General features: G+C 37.3%; 1 protein-coding gene across 5 annotated transcripts in view; it reads left to right on the plus strand.

Moving 5' to 3' along the window:
* Positions 1 to 21454, plus strand: part of TBC1D5 (TBC1 domain family member 5) — a 311013-nt gene that overhangs the window by 258710 nt on the left and 30849 nt on the right. For 4 of the 5 annotated variants that reach the window (XM_056483375.1, XM_056483373.1, XM_056483374.1 and 1 more), the window contains 2 exons: positions 4427 to 4510; positions 10543 to 10706. In XM_056483375.1, the coding sequence (XP_056339350.1) occupies positions 4427 to 4510; positions 10543 to 10706 (248 nt within the window). The remainder of the gene's footprint in view (positions 1 to 4426; positions 4511 to 10542; positions 10707 to 21454) is intronic. The other variant, XM_056483377.1, reaches the window with a different exon arrangement.

The following is a 21454-nucleotide window of genomic DNA, read 5'->3' on the forward strand; positions in this document are numbered from 1 at the left end:
AGAAACTGCATCAGACAGGCCAACAAACTTAATCATTACCATAAACATGAGCCAATTAATTTTTCAGATTTTTAGATGCAACCTTATTTTAACTGAAAGACTAATTTCCTACATGTTTTTTCAGGTTATCAGCAAAAAATGGCTTGCCTAACAGTATTAGCTAAATACATAATAATAAGTGAAGGAAGTTAGAGAGTAATTCTTAATAAACAACTTCTTATTCCCCTTAGAATGTGTGGAGCTTATTTAAGAAATTATTTGAACCATAATATGAATTTTTCGTTTCATAATTTGTGATGGTCCTCTGCACTTTATTTAGTAAACACTGCTTCTTTTTCTTAAGCCTTCTTTTTATATTTCTTGAGAACAGCTTATTCAAACAACAAACTCACAAGCTCAGCTTTGGTAGTTATTTGCTATACTCTGCCACGCTCAAGGTAGGTTACTGCTTTTCATCTTCAGCCAGCCCCATGGCACTATGCTTTTCAAGGAGTATATAGAGCAAAACAGTGTCTGCTGCTTTTAGCAACTCATCCAGTGTCATGGTTATGAGCTTGAGGGATGGTGCTGGTTGCCCTGAACCTTTGCATAGGATTGCATCTTTTTCTTTTTTTCACTAGATTTGAAAGTGTAAAAGAAGGGAAATAACACTTCATAGCTGAAGTTGGTGTTCCTTCTCTTTCCTGCGGCACCCATATTGTCCAAAGGCCCTTTCATGATGCATGGCATCCCCAGTAGACACTGAGGGAGCAGAACTGAAAGGTACAGCTGTTCTTTTGGAGCAGACACATACAGGCACTTCTGTAAGGGCCACTGCAGCTGCTTGGCAAAATCCAGATATGCAGCTTCTCTCAGTTATAGAAGAATCTCAGAACTTGCTCCAGCAAGGGTTTTACAGTGCAGACAGGAAACTGAAGTGCAGTGAAACTTTGATGCAAGTCCTGTTCACTACAATGGAAGTAAAATTAGGTGTAGAAGAAAATTATTTGCACTGTTTCAGAGAGACTTTTCCTTTGCTTTTTTAAGAGAGTTTTCCATAGTTCTCTTATCACATTCTCTTTTCCCCTTTTGAGTTTAAAAGTGATCCTTGAGTGGCTGTTTCCTTTCCCTGCTTAATTTAATAAAAGCACAAAATTTGAAGCAACTTCTGTCTGTAGATGGAATTGATAATAGCTTAATCTTCATGTGGCTGCTAAAGGATGACCTGTTGTATGGGCCAATTAACATGTATCATCAGGAAATGCACCTGATACTTCCTATACAAGAATCAGAATAAAAAATTTTAGTTATGTTTTGTCATGTACAAGCTGTGCACATGTTGCTCTGCCATCAGGAATATGGAGATTTGGTAAAGTTATGAAGAATTTATGATGTAGGGCACAAAGTATTTTCATGGTAAGAGGAAAAAACATACTGCAGCTTCCTCTCAGTATATTCTGTCTATCCAATTTTGGCACAGCCTTTGCAGAAGTAATTTAAGGGCAACAAAATTTAAATATACTATTTTTAATGGGTTCAGGTGACAGTGAGTTTTGTTTTATATATTAGTGTTGTTCCAGACCTGTACAGTTACAAGTATTTTACCTATGATTGTATAGAAATTTTAAATTATGGCAGCTATGTTTGCAAGTGCCATAATTTATTTTTTTAAAGAGACACAAAAAATAACAAAAGGAAATACTAAGTGTTTTAGAGGCTCCCCAGTGAATTCTTTCTGAAGTAAGTTTAAATGTTCAGCAAAAAAAAACCTATTTGTAATGACATCATAGTGGAGACATGCTAAAAAGCCTTTTGAAGCTTGCTGCAAGGACCTTTGTACACAGCACAGTCTCCACCATACCTTAAAAGCTAGAGTAAGTATTTTCTGTTCTGTGGAGGACAATAAAACAACCTCAAGAACGAGCAATACAGCAAATCCAGTGCATGAGGGCACCCTCTGTAGCTATGAGAAGCTGCCAGTACTTCTATCCCAGGAATTGAGATTTAGGATTTAAAATGTATTCATACACTCAGAAGCTCTCATTCCACTCATGTTTGTGCTTAACTTTTTATCTTCTACACTGGCTTTTTTCTAGCTCTGGATTCTGCTGTAGGTTTTGAGTATCTAAAAGCTATTTGGCATGGTTTGGAAATAGAAGGCTCCCAAATTACTAACTAGCTATCACTAATTGTCTCTTGTTCTTGTTCTGTGCCTTCAGCTCTCCTCAGCCTCCTGGAGCTTGGTTACTTAGCTGAGGTAGGCAGAGACATGGATTTAGGATTTAATTTGATAGGCATTTGCATTTCCAGTTGATGTAACATTCACAGATGTTCAGTTGGACAGTATAACAGGCCAAAGTGCTGTAAATCTAACAGGCATCAAGCCATAAAATAAGACATCCATTTTTCTCTTATTGGTCTTTTCAGGTTTTGAATGCTCAAGTAGTGCTGATAATTTTAATTAATATGTAGAGATTTAGAAGTCTGAAGAGATTAAATTAATTGGCTGATCTACTTTGTGAAGAAGTCCTTGCTAAGGAAATACCTTGGAGGACTGTCAAAATAATCCTATCCCAGCTTTAACAGCTCTGCTTCAACAGTTGCCACTCACAAACCAGCTACCATTTATGCTGCCACACTCTAGAGGAGGGATGATTGGGTTACATGATCAGTCGTAATTATTTCTCACTCCAAAGTTTTGGTACTTGCTGAATTTCTGTAAGAAAAAAATTGCATATAATTTAGATAATGTAAATGAAAAAACAGCAGAGTGAAAAAAAAACCCAACCATAATTGCAAGCCTGTAATTCCAGATGAGTCTTCAGCATTACAAATCACAGCTGAACGAAGTATCCAGACACCTAATTGGAAATTCAGTTCCTCCTAATAATATATTAATCCCATTCAGCCTGTCCTCAGTACAGAAGAAGATTGGGTATCATTACTAATTACTTATGCAAGGTAGCCTGCAGACAGAAGAGGGATTAAAACATTCTCTCTATCCTGCACAGTGAAGTAATTCATTGCCACAAAAGTTGAATTCAAATATTGAGTTTATTGGATTTTCAATTGAGGTGGTTATTTTAAAAGATAAAAATATTGATAATGAAAGAAAAATATGGGAAAAAAGCACAATGGTTGCCCTGTGTGTTCCATTGGATCCTTCATCGTTCAGAAACTGGATATTCTTTGATTACCAAACGGCAGTGTATTGCCAAGAAAAAAAAGCATTTCTCTTTCTCTTCTTCCCTGATAGTGCCCAATACAGTTTTCCTTCTAGGTCATTTCACGGTGAAATCCAAAAAAAAGCTTTTGATTTGCATGCAGCTTTATCACAAGGACACCTTAGAGGACCAGTTTAAAGACAAAGTTCTGCCAAACTGTATTTAAAGTGTTTCCAGGCTACTCTTTGTTTTTATGAGTTGATACTACTGCGGTAATTGTTGTAAAACAAACAGAATTTCCACAGTCACCACGTACACCCTAAAGAAATGATCCCCCAATTTAGAATTATTTATGAAGAGTCTCTAGAAAATTAGTATGCTTTTCATATGGATAAAGAAATTGTCCTTATTAATAGCAGAACTGAGTACAAATTAAAGGAATGAAACACAGATTGACAAATGGAGGTTTTTTCATTTTTAAAAAGCGTATAAATATACACATTAATAGGCAATTATGACATTTTTTCACAGTAGGGATACAACTTCTGAGCTCCTGAGCATAAGAAAGACATGGAGTGAATCCAGTGGAGAGCTCCCAAAGAAGTTTAGGGGGCTGAAGCACCTCACTTATGAGGAAAGGCTGAGGGAGCTGGAACTGTTTGGCCTCAAGAAGAGAAGATAAATAGAGGATAGTATCTAAAGGGAGATGCGAAGAGGATGTAACCAGCCTCTTCTTGGTAGTGCCAAGCAGTAGAACAAGAGGCAATGGGCAGAAACCAATGAGCAGGAAATTCCACCTGAATATGAGGAAGAACTTCCTTACTGTGTGAGTGAACCTGCCTTGAAAGATTGCCCAGAGAAGTTAAGGAGTCCCCTTTCCTGGAGATAAACCCTGAGTACACATTCCTGAGTAATGTCTCCTAGGGACCCTGCTTGAGCAAGGGGCTTGGTGACCTCCAGTGATCTTCCAACCTCAGCCATTCTGTGAAGCACCTAATAGCAGAATGACAGTCTCTGTAAAATGCCAGCAACAAAATAGTTTTGACTCTCTAGTTAAGTTTAGATTTTGATATAAATCATCGCTTAAAAGCACTGGGGTTCTGCAGCCTGTGACTACAGGTTATCCGACCTTCCCGTTTCCTTCTGCCTGTCCCTACGGCGCTCTCTCACAATGTCCTTTCTGTTCAAAGCAGGGTGCTCCGGCTGAACGCCCCAAAGCTGCGGCTGTTCCCTGGGGCAGCAGCAGCGGCGGGGCCGCGCTAACGCTGTTGTTTGTTCGCCAGGCGAGGCGGGCGAGGCGGCGCCGCCGGGGCCGGCCCAGGCCCAGGCCCCGGCCCAGGCCCAGCAGCATCCCCCGGCCACCACAGGTAGGCCCGGGCGGCGCCCGCCGGCAGCGCCGCTGTCCCTCCACCGAGCGCCGCTGTTGGGCCGGCAGAGAGCCCGGCTCCTGCGCGTCCCTCCCGAGCGCTCGCTCTGTGTGTGTGTGTGTGTGTGCGTGTGGGTCTGTGTGTGTGTCTGTGTCTGTGTGTCTGTCTGTGTCTGTGTGTGTCTGTGTCTGTGTGCGTGTGTGTGTGTGCGCGCGTGCATGTATGTGTGTGTGTATCTGTGGGTCTCTGTGTGTGCGTGTGCGTGTGTGTCTGCATGTGTGTGTCTGTGTGCATGTCTGTGTCTGTACATCTCTGTCTGTCTGTGTAAATATGTGTCTGTACATCTGCAGATGTACAGTGTGTGTGTGTCTGTGTGTGTCTGCGTGTACGTCTGTGTATGTCTGTGTGTCCATGTGTGTCTGTGCGTCTGCATGTGTACATGAGTGTGTCTGTGTCTGTGTGCGTGTGGGTGTGGGCGTTTGTGTGTATCTGTGTGTCTATGTGTGTATGTGTTTGCATGTGTGTCTGTGTGTGTATATCTGCATGTGTGTGCATGTGTGTGTGTCTGCATGTATCTGTGTCTGTGTGTGTCTGTGTGTCTCTGTATATCTGCATGTGTGTATCTGTGTGTCTGTGTGTGTGTCTGTGTCTATGTGTGTATGTGTTTGCATGTGTGTCTGTGTGTCTCTGTGTGCATATCTGCATGTGTGTGTGTGTGTCTGCGTGTATCTGTGTCTGTGTGTGTCTGTGTGTCTCTGTATATCTGCATGTGTGTATCTGTGTGTCTGTGTGTGTGTCTGTGTCTATGTGTGTATGTGTTTGCATGTGTGTCTGTGTGTCTCTGTGTGCATATCTGCATGTGTGTGTGTGTGTCTGCGTGTATCTGTGTCTGTGTGTGTCTGTGTGTCTCTGTATATCTGCATGTGTGTATCTGTGTGTCTGTGTGTGTGTCTGTGTGTATATCTGCGTGTGTGTGTGTGTGTGTGTCTGCGTGTATCTGTGTCTGTGTGTGTCTGTGTGTCTCTGTATATCTGCATGTGTGTATCTGTATGTCTGTGTCTCTTCACTGGCATCCGCCGTGCGTCAGCATCCATCTGTACTGCAAACCTCTGTGCTCCTGCACTCTGTAGCCCATTTGCCACTCTGTCATGGGGGGTCAGTTCCACCATCATTGTCCCTTTTAGCTGCATTACTTCCCTCCTGTTATATTTGGGGCAGGTATTTTGGGCCAAACATCTACCGTAGTGCATGTGATTAACAGGGAGCTTACCTGCCTTGCCTGAAATAAAAAGCCTATGGATTTGTGTGATGAGGTGGTTTGAATGAATTTTAAAAGTGCTGGAAGCCTTTGTTCCAATTTCATTGCAGGAGAAAAAGGGAAACTAATTTATCTGAAAAGTTTTATAAAACTCATCTCATTCTTTTTGCGAATTTTAATACCCTACATCCCCACTATGGCGGATACAGACAGATGAGCAGATCCAAATGGTTTTGAATTATATATGGTGCCATACTTCTGTTCTTCTTGGTATCTTTGTCCTTGCTCTCCTTGTAACTATGAAAGTTGCTCTTTTCCTCTGTAGGAATCAAACAGAATGAGCCATCAGTTTTGTATGTCTTTTTTGCATTTTCCTCTGATTTTTTGTATGTTTTAACAGGAACCTCCAAGTTCCTGGTTATATTCCCCCATAACCTAACTCAAACTTAGTGAGGCCCGAAGCTCACTTTCCTTTCGTTGTATGTCTTCTCCTCCTTGCCATCACCTTTTACTTTATTATACAGCCTAATTATTGATCACATTAAATTAAATTATCATTCTTTTCAAGACCGGAGGTCTACACAATGCCAACAGGTATTGTGTTTTTCCCTTTTCCACTGCCCCATCTGTATGTTTTCCAAATGATTTTGAGGCAGAGCATTTGTCACCCTGGGGTCAGTCCCAGTATCATTAGCAACAGGCAAGTAGTGAGGCACTTAGAAGCCAGCACATGGAGATAACATTGCTCCTTTTTGCCTCAGAAATTGATGTATTTTTAGTGTGTGAAATCCTGTGCATCATTACTGTGAAGTATTTATGCATTTTAGAGTGCATATATAGATATTTTTGAGACATCCTACACTGTAATGTGTTCTGACAACTGCATACGTCAGGGAGCCTTACATATTTGTTCTGTGTGCATCATTTGCAGGTATTTGATTTCCATGTCTTCAGCTCATTTTGTATAGGTTTTAGGATCTTCTAGTAAATGCTTAGACAGTCAGAGATTAGATTTCTCCAGTGTTTTTTAAGGGGCCATAATTTTTTTATCTGATATTGACAGAATGAGCAGATGAAAACAAGAGTTTTGATTCAGTGGTTTTCTCAGGTTGCTTATGAAGATTCTAAAGAAGAAGGAAAAGGAGTTTAGTTATTAATTATACTTTATTGCAAACTTTATCCATTTTGATTCTACATTATGACTTTTTTTTTTTTATGGAGCAATAATCCAAAATTAGAAACTCTTGTCACATTGCCTTCTTTTGAAGCTGTAGAGTGAGCAGAATGTTCCACACTGCACATTGAGAAAGATGTAAAATCAGTAAGACACAGAACAGAGAAGGTGCAAATGGCATTTGTGTCATTGTCCTGAGATCCTGAAACCTGCATGTTGGTGCTATAGTGTTGTTTCCAAAGTTATGTGAGGGTTGTTAATGCCTTGGTGCATACAAGATGCATCTGAAGGACTTCAGGAGCAACATGGTGACTCAGTTAAATGTTGTTGCAGCAGCTTCCTTTAAGAGTTGGATTCAGTGATCTGTGTGGATCCCTTCCAAGTAAAAATATTGTGTGATTCGTTAAATTTCTGTGTGGGAAAATCATAGATGTCTGTTTTCTTTCTTTTTTTTTTTTTCCACATTAATGGAAACACATATGATTGGTGTGTGTCTTTCAGCTTTCTTATTTGTTATTCTTAGTTGTAAAAACAATGACTCCTCTGGAAATTAGAAAAGCCTATCACAATCCAAGAATTCTGTCTTATAAGTTGCAGCACACTGTAATTATTCATAAGTGCTGTTCTTTCTTAATTCTCAATTATATCTCCAAATAATCCATGTCACAGCACTATTCACAGTGTTGGAGGCAGAATAAAAAAATAGTGCTTCTTAATGATAATTTCCCCAGATTTGCTTATTCATGCAGTAGGATCAGATGCATCCTAACCTTTCTTCTTACTTGGGTATCAAACATACAGATACAGTATTTTTATCACTTCTGGTTTACTGTATCTCTGTCTTATTTTAACTAGATCTTGTATTGCTCTTATGTTTTATTTTCATTATATAGTTTATAGACCATAAGAAACAAACTGTTTGATGCTCTTGGTGTTATTTGGGCTAATTCCCTTTTAGGACAGTTTTATTATTCTGTCCACAAAATCTTGTTTGGTTATGCACATTCTATTCCTCTGAACTGTGATCAATCTTTTGAAGTGTAGCTGTTTGCAGTGGCCTTGAGGACACTTTTCTGTCTTTTCAATTTCTTACTATATTTTTGGCATTTTTTACTTAGGGCTGAAAGAATACAGAAAAAAATATTCACATATAGTTTTTTCTGTTGTTTTACAAAGCTGTATTATTTCATGTGTGTGGGTTCCTCAAATATATTAAAAGTGTTCTCCTCTCAATATTACCTGTGAATTTTTATCACATAATCTATTTCTTTGCAGGTGAAGTGTGTTAGGTCCAGGCCATACAGTGAAGAGTATGTAAAAAATACACATTGCTCATTGTTTAACTTGTTTTTTTAATCTTGACCCTATAGGGAATATATATTTTATTGATATGATGGTAAAGAGAGACTACTTAATCTAATATATACTTAATAAATATTTTTCTGTTGCACTTTACTCTGTCCACCAAATAGAACTTTTTTGCATTTAGCATTTATATTGGCTGCTCCTGCTTAGCTGTGTGAATTGCATTTATAAATGCTTTATTTGCTAAAATATGTGATTCCATCTGTTCCAAAACTATTTTTAAGCTTACCTATTGCAAAAGCACACTTCCATTGTAAATTGCCACTATGAAATGCATAAAAGGTCTTTTTCTTACATAAAGGCAACTCTAAGGATAATGATGTTGCCAAGTGACATGATTTTATCCTAAAATTAGAAATTTTCTAAAAATTTTCTTGCAGCTGAATTATTTCTGCTGTTTGCCATGCAGTGTTTTCTCCTTTTTCATCTCCAGAATTATTTACGGTGTACTTGATTAATGCATATCCCATTTTTCTGTAAAATGTGAAGGCAAAAGTTAAGTGAGATCTACAACAGCCTCTGTCTCATGCTCCTTTAAGGAAACTCCTCAGACTAGGTGGTTGGTAGTAAGTGCCTGGAGGAGGTCTGTGAAGAAACAGAAAAAATCCAGTTGAATGAATTTGGTGGGAAGTAAAGAATATATAAAGGAAAAAGTTAAGAAATTGCAGAACAGGCGAGTGGAGGGATCTGAAGAAGAGAGGGAGGCAGACAGGAAGGTCCACAGAAACATGAGAAGCAGGGCGTAAAATGTAGGAGGGTAATGGGAGAGGTGAGCAGAATAAAGCAACAGAAGATGAAGGACAAGGTGGGAAGCAATTTTTATGAGTTTTCTTTCTGTAAAATGTTCAGACTATTAAACCCAGATCCTTTTTTGGGTTTTGTCATTTAAGGTCTGCTTATTCACTCATGATGTTTTGTTCTTTGCTAGTTCAGTCTCTCGGCATTCAACAAACTCCTTGCAGAAAGTGTATTTCAAATAAATCTGTATTTATTCCCTTAAGAAAATGTGAAGGATTTAATTGCAGAGGATCATACTTGATGCTATAGATGGTAGTGTAAAAGCACACCAAAAACAGAGGAAAGGAACAAGGAGAACATAAACCCTCTCATCAGAATAACCATCAAACAAGAGACACAGAGAATTCTTGAGCATTAGTTTTATGTGCTATATAACATTTTTCCAGAATGGAAAACTCTACAATTTCATGGAGTCATTCTAGCTTGACTTCATCATACACTTGATAAAAAGATTTTTTAAACCAGCATCTGTTCTAAGGCAACATTTTCTTAATGAAAGTTGATGACAACTGACATACTGGGGTTATTTTTCCTCCTGGAATCAATGAAAATAAAATTTTCATTTAAATATTTGGAAACTCTTTGTAAGCCTCAACTAGAAGAAATGGTCCTTATCAGAGGCTGCCTGATGCATACACTGCCATGGTGAACCAGCCTAGGCTTCTCCCCAGATGTCTTCACTATGATAGTGAACAATGTGGGATTCTTCTCAAAAGTTCCATGAAATGACAATAAGTAACTATTAAGTAAACTTCATCAAAGTGTCTGTTAGGTGGAGATGGCTTTAAAATTTGAAGCATGAGAACTTACCTTCTTTTCCAAACATAACTTACTTTTTTACCTCTTTGAAGTCTAAATATTGTGATCTAGATATTCAGTGTCCAACCCACTTTTGGAATCTGAAGTTCTTGTTGTTGGCATTCTTTACCAAGTTTTATAGTTGGAAAAAAACTATTTCTATTGTAATATTGATGACATCAGATTTTTTTATTATTATTATTATGAGATGGTACTTTGCTCATTTTGACTCACAGGGCATGCAGTTCCTCAGTCTGTGGATGTATTAGGGTGCATATAGTGAGGTGGTATTTATATATATATATATATATATCTCTGTGTGTATGTATATATATATATATATATATATACACACTTACATTATTTAGCATTAGGTGAGTACTAGTGTACACATACTAGTGTATGTTTGTGTATATATCTATATATACACAAAGATTTTGTGTTCTCTCATACAGAAGTTAAGTTCCATGTGAGAGCAGTCCTTCAGTCTCTCAATGCATGCTGACACACTTCAACATTTCATTCTGTGTTGAGCTGTCTGTGACTCTCAGTCAATGTCAGTTAAGACGAGGAAGTATTTGTGGGGGAAAGAAAATGCCCATTGATAAACTGTTTTGGTTTTTTATACTTGCTTTACAGGCCAAAGTTCAAAAAACATCAGTTCATCTCCAAGCATAGAGAGCTTGTCTGGAGGACGTGAATTTACAGGATCTCCACCTTTTTCTGCATCAAAAAAGGATTCCTTTTTCAGCACCATCTCCCGCTCACGTTCCCAAAGCAAAACTATGAGCAGAAAAGAGTCGGTGAGTTCTTTTAACTTCTTTAAGCTGTTCCAATGTCACACTGCATTGCTCGTTAGAGACACTCATTTCTTCCATACATTGAGCACTTGTACTTGGAAATGTTTCAGTAAACACACATTAATGGCCAAAGCAGAAATAAGCCATTTCAACTTTTTGTGTTGAGTGACATCTCCATTTTGGCTTCCATCCCATTATCCTTCCTGAAATGAAACTGTGAAAGTGCCTATTGCCTCTGAGAAAGATGAGAGAAGTCCTGTAAAATTTTTTGTTCTGTTAAACTTTTGCTGTAGTCCTAAAGTTAATAAACAGTTCAGTGGGAAGCTTAAATGCTCAGCAGATCCAAACATGTCCATCTGTTGTCCCTGAAAGTCCTTAATACATCAGAGGTTTCCCAGTGTCTGTAGCATCTGTAGTCTGCAGTCACAGTTCTATTTCTTGCACAGCTCTGACCTTCCATTTGGTCACCAGAAGCTAGTATTTAAACAGATTGTTCTCATCCAAGAAAATCAGCTCTTAGCATGGGTATGTTCCAGAGAAATTCTCATCCCATCCAAGATTTTAGGAGCACTACCTTGATAAACTTGCCATGGAACATGAGGATTCTTTTTTATTCTCTATGTGCATTTCTATTTGTCTCTCTGCTGACTAGAAAACTGTTACAAAGTAGATGGAATAAATTGTACTTTTTATAAGGTGAATGCACAGTAGTTTTCTGCATTCTTTTTTCAGAAATGTAGGCTCATTTAACTGCTTATTGACTTCTATATGTAGGAATTACAGCATTCTTCAGGTGTTTGGAGCTTTTATTGCATAGAAATTTCATTTGAATTTCTCAGTGCTTTTTATTTAAGCAGCAGAATCTTTATTAATAGTCACATCATGTTTTCAATTTGATATTCAAAACATTCTAATGAAATGCACAACTTTGTGCAACTTTGTTTGGTTTTTATTCACTGAATGAGCGTGCTTAATTCTTGTTCCAAATGCTTTACTGTTGTCTAAAGAAAAGCTGTGTTTTGTGGTTAGTCAACAAGAAGCTATAATTTTGGTTTGTGACCATTTAAAACATGTTGAATTTCATTTAAAGCTAAAACAACAATTTAATTTGTTTCTGCTTGTCCTCATGAGTTGAAGAAAAATAAATACAGCAATATTGAACTTTTCTTTTTATGTGGCTTAAAAGACCTAAATACAGCTTTCACTTGGAACTTTTATCCAGGCCAGAACTTGGGGGTTTTGCACCAGTAGAGTTGAACAATAATTCTTCCTTAGTCCTCTAATAGGAGACAGGAGAATTTACTATTATATATTCATACTCAGTTAAAATCCATTAATTATTAACATGTTTTTTCTTGTAAATAATGTCCCAAATTTGGGGTATTATATTAATGTTTTCATAAAGAATTTTGGAGAAAGAATTATGCATTATAACAGGTTTGTTGTCCTTATGATAGTTTTTAGTGGATTGGTAATCACAATGAATCAGGGCATAAATTTTCAAAATAATTCTTTGAACTGTGCTGTGTAATTTGTATCTTAGCATTTTATGATTAAACAGCTAGAAAAGGTTTTAGGCTATCAAAACCTATTTCCTTAGGTTCAGTTTTTCACTGACCCTTAATATAGGCAAACGGAATTTGTAGAAGATCCAAGAGGAAAAGGTTTGTTTAAATATGTTTTCTCTTGCCAAAGAGAATGTTTGGGTTTTGTTTTCCTGTAAATATCATGGTACTTCACTTTCCACATAGAGTATAAGAGCCCAAAGAGTTCTTCCTGAGGTCCCAAAGTAGTTGCATCAGTATTCTCAGGTTGTACAGTTGCTTAATTTACAGCTGTTCTCTGGAAGCAGAAGGCTTGAAAATATAATGGATTGTTTTATTTTCAAACTAAACTGGTTTACATTTTTAATCTTATAATTATACAGATTATGTTGTTAAGTATTAGGGAAATTACCTTTGTTGGAACATTGCAATTCATTAATCTCTTTATAAAAAGATGGCATTAAAATCAGTTATTCTTGGTGTGGCAGATGAAAGATAATCCATTTTCTCTTCATCCTTGTATTTCTAATACCCTTTCCAAGCAAAGTGGAAATGGAATTCATATGTAAAAATGCATGCAGTTAAAATAAGTCCTGTTCACAGACCAGAGAGCCTTACTGTCATAGTATCATGGGATGAACAGGGATGTCATTGTCACAGATTGCACCTGGAGTGCTGTGTCCAGCACTGGGCTCCCCAGTACATGAGAGACGTGGGCATATGGAGGAAGTCCAGCAAAGGTGATGAAGGGACTGGAGCATCTCTCCTGTGAGGAAAGGCTGAGAGGTGGGGCTGTTTAGCCTGGAAAAGAGAAGGCTCAGAGGGTGTCTCTCCAGAGTGTATCAGTATCTGGAGAGAGGGTATCAAGAGAGCAGTGACAGGCTCTTTTCAGTGGTGAACAGTGACAGGACCAGAGGCAATGGGCACCAGCTGCTCATCATCAAGGAAACATTCTGTTTGCTCTTGAGAGCAGCTGAGCACTGGCATCGGTTTTCCAGGCAGACTGTGGATTCTCCATCCTTGGAGATACTCAGAAGCCATCTGGACACTAATCCTTGGCACCAGCCATGCTTGGTGGCCCTTCTTGTGCGTGGGCATGGGCAGGATGAGTTCTGAAGTCCCTTTCAACCTCAGCCATCCTGGGATTCTGTGAGAGGATAAACTCTCGCAGAGGAATGTGACATATCTAAATTCTTTCTTTCCTAAAGTCAATCCAACAACTTGGGCTTCATCTGTGAGAGTTATGATCAAAATTGATACTTAACTTGTTTCATTGCCTCCAGGAATAAAATGTGTCCATGTCTCATACTAAAGAGACTTTTTTAGGTTAGTAACATTTGTGTTATATTTATTCTTTTACATATTTTTTCACCTCAGATGCAAAGATCAGTGGAGTGATTTTTTTTTTTATTTCTGTTACCAGAAACAGATGTCCCCTGCTTTATTTAGTTAAAGAAATGAATCTACAGCCTCAGGGCTGAATGTACAATATCAGTTCATGTTTTGGCAGCCCATGGCATGCTGATGTTTTTTATATTACTGTTGAGTGGCACAAAGCTGTATGTAAATGTGAGTTCACCAAAAGAGTTTGGAAGTCTGTTTTGTGCCCAGCATTGAGATGGTTCCCTGCTCCTTTGCATTCTTTGTGGCTTTCTAACACGAATCACTTAAGCAGCAGTTTCTGGAGCTGTCTTCCCATAAACAATCACAGAAATTTTTAATCTGTAATGCACTCTGGTGCCCAGTATCTTCTGAATGGTTCAGTCTTGCTGGAATAAAGTCTTACAAAATTTCTTCTCCCAGCCTGCCTACTGCCCTCTACTTTTGGGCGGAGTTGTGATAAAGGGTGCATTTGTGGTCCATTTATTTCTCATTATGTTTCATATCTCCAGCTACCATTAAAGAAAGTCTACCCCTCTTTTTAGCAAATAACAAAGCTGCTTAGACGCTGATTCTGGCAAATATGGTTGGCTGGTCCCAGTTTCTGGCAGAAGATTCTGTAAATTGCTTTCAGACATAGACATGTGCCAGAGAGAAAACTTCTGAGTCAAGTAATATAAACATTTTTAAAACTTTCATTAAAAAGAAAAAAACATTAGGAAAATGTGGATTTGACTGAAAATAAAGTTTTGATTTGGAGAAACTTTGTGCTTTAATAAGTAAATTTCTACATGAAAGTTTCAACTTAAGAAAAATCCAGTTATCCATTTGGAAAGTACATTAGTTAAAAAGTTCCCAAGAAGGAAACATTTCTAAGGAAAATCTGGAGCAGTTTATTTTCTTTACTAAAATAATTTACAAACATGGTCAATCAGAGTCCTTATTTCTTTGCACAAATATCCTGAACAGAAGTGTCATGCATTATGCTGGTTTTGATTGCACAGACTTTTTAATTAAATCAAATTTGACAACATATGCTATTGTCCCCACAAGCACATATAAACAACTGTTACTGTCTGTGGTTTATGTAGCTACTCTGACTGATTTGAAGTTAGTTATGAGTACCCCTGCAGGTTAGAAAATTAATGTATGCCATTATTTTCAATTAAATAGGCATCTGCTGTAGTGATTTAAGAGCCTGAGTTTAAGCATACAAACTTGACAGTTCTGCTCAAGTAGAAGGTGGTGTATGAAAACCAATGAGATAATAAAATAAATACTAGACAACCACATGAAGAAAACCATGTATGCAAAAATCCCTTTTGTGCATGGTACATATCTTGGAGATGGTTTTTATTACTCTGTATCTTTTCCCTGACTGTTACTTTTTAAATTTCTTTAGAATGTTTTAAGCAAAGTACTTGTCAGTTCAGACTTGCCAGTGCCATTTATTTAGAAGTACAAATGCTATGATGAAATGTCCCTTTTTCATTAAGCATCATAAAATGTGCCCAGAATAAGTTTCTTTGTCTGTGTACAGCAGCCAGTTCTTGATCAGTATATTGGATTTGTTAGGCCTAAAGTTAAAGACATGTGGATTATTCTCAATGCCATTAAGTTTAAAATACTTTAGTGCCTTAATGTTTAACTGCAGTTAATACTGGAGGACATATGTCTTCCTTATTCTGATGTGACAGGCCAATTCAGACACAAAAAAAAAAAAGCAATTTATTTAATACTTCAATGCTTGTCTATTTTTAGGGTTAGATGAAAAGAATATTAAATTTCAGATGCTGACAGGTCACAGGAACAGAGTTTTTAGAAAAACCTCTGAGATGTTTTGGAACTATGATTCTTTTCTTGGTTGCCTTCCTCTGGCTTACCCAACATCCTGTAACTAAAATGAAAGAGCTGAAAACAGTAGAAGAAAAAATAAGTTGCCTTTTATCATTTTTATTAGAAATACTTGCAAGTTTCTTGTAATTTAGTAAAGCAACAGCTGTATGCATGAGTGGCAGCTTTGAATCCTAGAGCTCCTTATCATTTTTGGAGTGATTCATTGCAGGGAAAAGAAACTTCACTGTGATAAAAACAGGAAGTTAATTGCTTAGAAAAAAAAATATTAATAAAAACCCAAGAGACTCTGCAGTGCTTTTTCTGTCGTATTACAAGCAATAAACATGTATACAGAACAGACCTGTGGGGCCATTTGGAATATTTTTGAAATGTCAGTGTAAGCTTCTTTCTCTGGTACAAAAGATTCAGATACATGTAGGTGAATAATATTTTCCAGTAACTTCTGCACAGAAGCAGACTGAAACCACTAGAAAACAGGCAGTAAGAACACTGAAAATTATTGGGCAGCCCTTTGAGACTGTCAGAAAGAATTTAAAAATTACCAAAATAATGAATGAATGAGATCATGAGCAGTGTTTACAAAAGGATCAAAATGACTGAGGACACAAGAAGTGTGACACTTCCCTTCACAGCAGTCATGCTCCCATCAGAGGTACAGGACTTGTACAGGCTCTGTCCATCCTCTTTGCATACATTAATCATGAAGTTAATGTTTCAGCACCCCAGTGGCAAAGAAAAACATATCAGAGAGTCTGTGTTGGTTGCTTGAGCTGCCCCATTTTTCATTTTCAGTGGGAATTTCATTTCTTCATCCTGCTCTTTTAAGATAACACCATGAAATTACTGTCCATTTCTGTGGAGAGCTGAGAGACCTGCACTGAACTCTCAACAAAAACATGGATGTGGATGAGACACATGCCTCTAAACCAGGCTGTTGTTTAATCTGGGAGTTTTTTGGGCAGAAAGGGTTTCTGTGTTTGGAAGCTTTTTTCCCACTGAAATAGATTGTGGCTATGCATTTAATAACTTGATTCTTACTTTTGTCTGTGTTTCGTTAAATCAAACAATTCCCTGTAAAAACAACAAGACTTGTACTTCTGTTATTTTAACAGTGTAGTATGAGTGGGGTATATTCATAGCCCCTACATAATCACTATACTTAAGTTTTACCTTCCTTAAACTCTGAAAAATTAGAGATTCTAAAACCCTTAAATAAATAATCCTGCTTTGGTCTACATCCTCAGTCATGTTAGGAATCATACCAAAGGTCAAATACATCCAGCTTGACCAGAGGAAGATTTAGTGAAACTATTTTGCAACTGATGCTTAAAAAGAATTTAAATGAGTTTAATAAAGGATGTGCTTTGGGAGTCCTTCATAAAGGACTTTTATGTTGAACCGTGTGTATTAGAAAGCTTATTCAGGCAGCAAAATCAAGAAGCATAATTATGTAAGTACATAACACCTAATCAACTCTTTCAGTAAGGTTCAAGTAAATATGTTAGTGTTTCCCTGCTCACATTTCTCTTACATTTGCCACAGTGGGCTTATGCCATCTTAAAGGCTAGCAATGTGTGTAACAGATGGGCAGAAAGTCCCTCAGATGTGATAGTGAAATGTAATGGAAGAAACAGGATTCTCATTTGCCTATGTGTTTATTTATAACTATTTCCAAAATGCTTGCAGCTGTACCATCTAAATTAATGTATCAGTTTTATTATTTATGAAGAAATTTTCCAATATTCTTAAATCGACAATCTCAACAGCCTCACTGAGAGAAGCCTTTTATCAGCATTTCTGTTCAAAGGGATAATTTCTAGTACCCTACAGCTCTTTCTGTTCTTATCTATTCCTTTACCAAGTGAAATATTACCTATATCCTCAGCTGTTCAGTGCCTACCCAATCCACAAGTTATGCCCAGCTTTTTGCATTCCACAGATCTTGCTGATTTTTATGGGTTTCTTTTTTCAACTGTCTCTTGGCAGTCCCACAGTGCAGTGCCAGCAGGTAGATAAGTCTCTCATGTCTTGTGTCTGCTTGCAGAAGAGGTTTCTTTCCATCCCTGCTTTCTTTGTCTCCACACAGGAGCTTTCTCCAATACTCATATTTATCCTCCCATCTTCCTGCTAAGGAAAAATTGTCTGATCATAGAAGTCGAATATTTTTAAGAGGGAGATGTACCCAGGTTATATGAAAACAAGTCCTTCACGTGCTCCAGGAGTCCAGTTGCTGGTTTCTGGCTCTGAACAGTGAGGCTGGTGCACTTGAAACCTGTTCCAATAATAGGTTCAACTGTGGGAGCTGCTTTGGAAAATTTCCAAGCCTGTGGTCGTTTGCCACTAACATCTTCAGGCAAGGTGGGATATGGCAAACTAAGCTGGCAAATTGACTTTGAACTGTTTAAGATGGAAATTCAACAGCAGGACCTGGTGATTAGAAGCTGTTAGCCAGAGTTTCAGCTGTTTTCAGGACTTTAATTGAGATTAAATATACCTGTCAGGTTGTAGGGAGATCTTCTGAGGCACCAACTTTCATTTTCTTCCAAATTTCTATGCGTTTTTAGCTTTGTTTTAAGAGACAGTAAATCAGATAAATTTATAATCATACATCAATGCAATAAAACAGCTATTTTGCCTCAAAGTCACCAATCTTAGTAGAGTTTATAAATAAATATGGATGGTAAATAAATATTTCTTATATCTAGAGAATAATAACATATAAACTCATAAAACTGGGGGGCAGGGAAGGGGATAGTTATTCTAGTTTGGAAGAAGAGAAATAATTTACCACAAATTCTTGTTTCTTACATTTCAAGAAAGCTACATATACATAATGCAGTAAAATAATACTTTTTCTTGCATTTTGGAAGTGGGTCTCCTCAACAGATCCTAAGTCTAGAGTGCTAGAAATTTGGATGTTGGAAGAGAGTTCCTATGTTGTTGGTTATACAGAATCCGAGTTGCAGCCCCCTTCAGTTTTGTTGGGGCTTGTTCTCTATTTTGGGGGAGAATGTTAAGTACAAAAAGGCTGAAATTCTTATTCTTTTAATCCTTTATTATAATCTCTTTGTTCTGTTTATGCATAGCTTGGAGAAGCATCATGAGATGCCATCCCCTTACTGTGTTGTTACAGAGAGCACACAGAGGAAGTAAGGATTGTACTAATTCCCAAAAACATGTGCCTTTGCAGGTGAATGCCTTCTAGCATTTTAATTCATGGCCAAATTTGTCTTGGTCTCATTCTACTTGAACATTTTTATCTGTATTATAAAATTCCTTTCTTGCCTTTGATACTGGTTTTCAATCTGAGCCCTCTGAACCAAATAATTTTTTGTTGTTGTTGTGTTGGTACATAACCTGATTTAGCTTGGCTCCTTCAAGTCCCAGTGGATATTTTTTTGACCTTTCCTTCATTTTTTGTTTTATTTTCTTATTTTTTCTCAGTCCCATTCCCCCCGTTCCTTTCAGAGGGTTGTCACAGATATATGTTCACAAAAGATTTGGCAGTGGCAATTCTGTTTCAGGTTTTAAAACAGATAATTTCTTCTGAATTTACTTCTTTGAACAGAAGAGGATGCATTGTACCCAAATGTTATAACTTTGACAGCACTGTTTTGAACCTAGACTTCCAGGATTACTGTTTGTGCTTACTCACATGTCTTCTGATATATTTTGAGATATTTTGAGTACTACCATAAAGCAAAATTGGAAAGCAACAGGTTAAAATAATAAGACAGAGGAGAAAAGAGATTGAAATAAAAGGTTTCTGTAATCTGATAGAGAACCTGTTTGTGCTTTAAGGTTTCTGATCTAGAAAAGCACTGAAATAAGTATGTAACTTTCAGTAAGTATAAAGTTGTAACTATTAGTAGGTATAAAGTGTGAGGAACTATGCTTACAAGCACTACACTACACTAGTGAAACTAAGAGAAATTTGGAAGAATATGTAAGAAAAAAGGGAAGGAAGCATTCCTACTTAAGCTGTCTCATACCACACTGGACCATCAGTCTGAGTTAAAATGGTGTAAAAAAAGCATAAGGAGGAGTTAAAGTGGTATAAAATAAAAACATGGTTCATGATTGCTATGCCTATAGTTTAAAGGAACAAAATGCAAGTTTGTGGGACTTGGCTGAAAGTACTGTGCTTAAAATGTTTAACATTTGTGAAAGTATATTCAAAATAATAAAAACTGGGCAGTTGTGAAGACGTGAACACAAAACATGAGTTATTCGTAAATATATTAAGCATGGGGATATTTCAGTTACCACATAGACATATAAATACTGTCAGATAATGGTTCAGCACAGGCAGTCAATAATCTCTGCTTCTGCTGGGATTAGTATATGAAGGCAGAATCTGAACTTCTTTATGTCCTCCCTGGGTAATATATTAACATTCACAAAATTTCATTTTGTGCAAAAATTTCATAAGTATCAAAATTTTCAGTGTAAAAGTGACAATATATATTTCACCCCTGACTCTGATGTGCTTAGCATACTTTCATCTAATCATTTCATAGCCCCTTCCGTATAGAAGAAACTTCCTCAAAACATCTGCAAAAAGAAATGCTCTATGAAAACTCTCTCAAAAATGCCTCCTTTTCATCAATAACAGTTTGGCTCCATGCTGAAGCCATGTCTAGAAGACTGACTAATATAGCCATATTGTTTCCATGTCCTTCCCATATGTGTGTCTCCAGCCATCTGTTGTCTCTTGGCTTACACCATGAAGTCCTTCAGAGAAGCAGGATTTTTCTTTATATTTGTACAGCATCCAGCAGAGCAGGGCCTTGGTCCTGATGAGGGACCAAGACTGATGCAGTTAAATAACAAGTTAAATTCGTAAATAAAATAAATTAAAAGCTTGAGTTAAGTTCCACTGCATGTAATTCAGCACTCAGAAATGGGGGTTTCTGGTTTAAATGTCACCATATGCTGTGCACTATTCTGTGGCTGGCATAGAATATAAAAAATTATGGGGGTGTCAACCAACATTCAACTGTCAGGGATTCAAGATTATAAGGTTAAATCTTGCATTTAATTCTTAGATTAGAAAATTAAATAAATTCCCACAAAATGGAAGGAGTAATCACTGCTTTTTACTCCAGGGAAATTTGCTTAAAATTAAATGAGAAAGCAATTTATGCATTGCATCTGAGTCTTGTTTGACTGGTAAACTGCTACTGACATCTTAAAAGTATACTGTGTGTATAATTTATGAATAAGAACTTATGTACTGATAAGACTCTTAGCAAGTCCCTGACTTCAGGATTTCCATGTATCAATCTCGTTTTTCCCATTATTTTCCTCTAAATGTTTTGATACCTCATCAAAATTATTTTCTAATTTGCTATGCCAATTTGCCAAGAGCTATGGAATGTTTCCTGTGCTCTTACTATGAATACTGAAAAAAACTGAAAATCTGAGTGGGTAAATTAATGTATGAAAAGTAGCTATTAACTGATGGGAAAAACAAACAAGCAAACAAAAAAAACCCACACCACTTCGAGCTCAAGACATCACTGATGTGCAGATCTATATAGTCTGAAAGATATTCTGGTCAGTACTGTTACATGTTTATATCATGACATTCTGTTTTCTCCACACTTCACCCAACCCATCACTGACCAGCATCAGAAACCACCTCAGGAAGACTGGGCTCTTCTGCAAGCTCAGTTCTGTCACTGGTTTGGTGGGGTTTTTTTAAATGTTTTAAATTTCAGCATTAGTGCTTAAATACCTTAAATGCCTTTAAATACTCTTCTCTTTGAATATAGTTTCTTTTCCACAGCACTTAGCACTTGGTAGTGCTGCCAAGTTAATTCTTATTCAGGATTCAGATTTAAGATGAATGGAATTTTACCATTCATAGCATTCATGAATGAAATGCTTGGACATACATTGTTGTAAGCTTTGACAGCAATTTGCTTTTCCTTGAGTTTCCTACGTGGGTTAAACAGACAAATGTAC

This window comes from Oenanthe melanoleuca, chromosome 2 (genome assembly GCF_029582105.1).
Source record: "Oenanthe melanoleuca isolate GR-GAL-2019-014 chromosome 2, OMel1.0, whole genome shotgun sequence".
Taxonomy (NCBI): Eukaryota; Metazoa; Chordata; class Aves; order Passeriformes; family Muscicapidae; genus Oenanthe; species Oenanthe melanoleuca.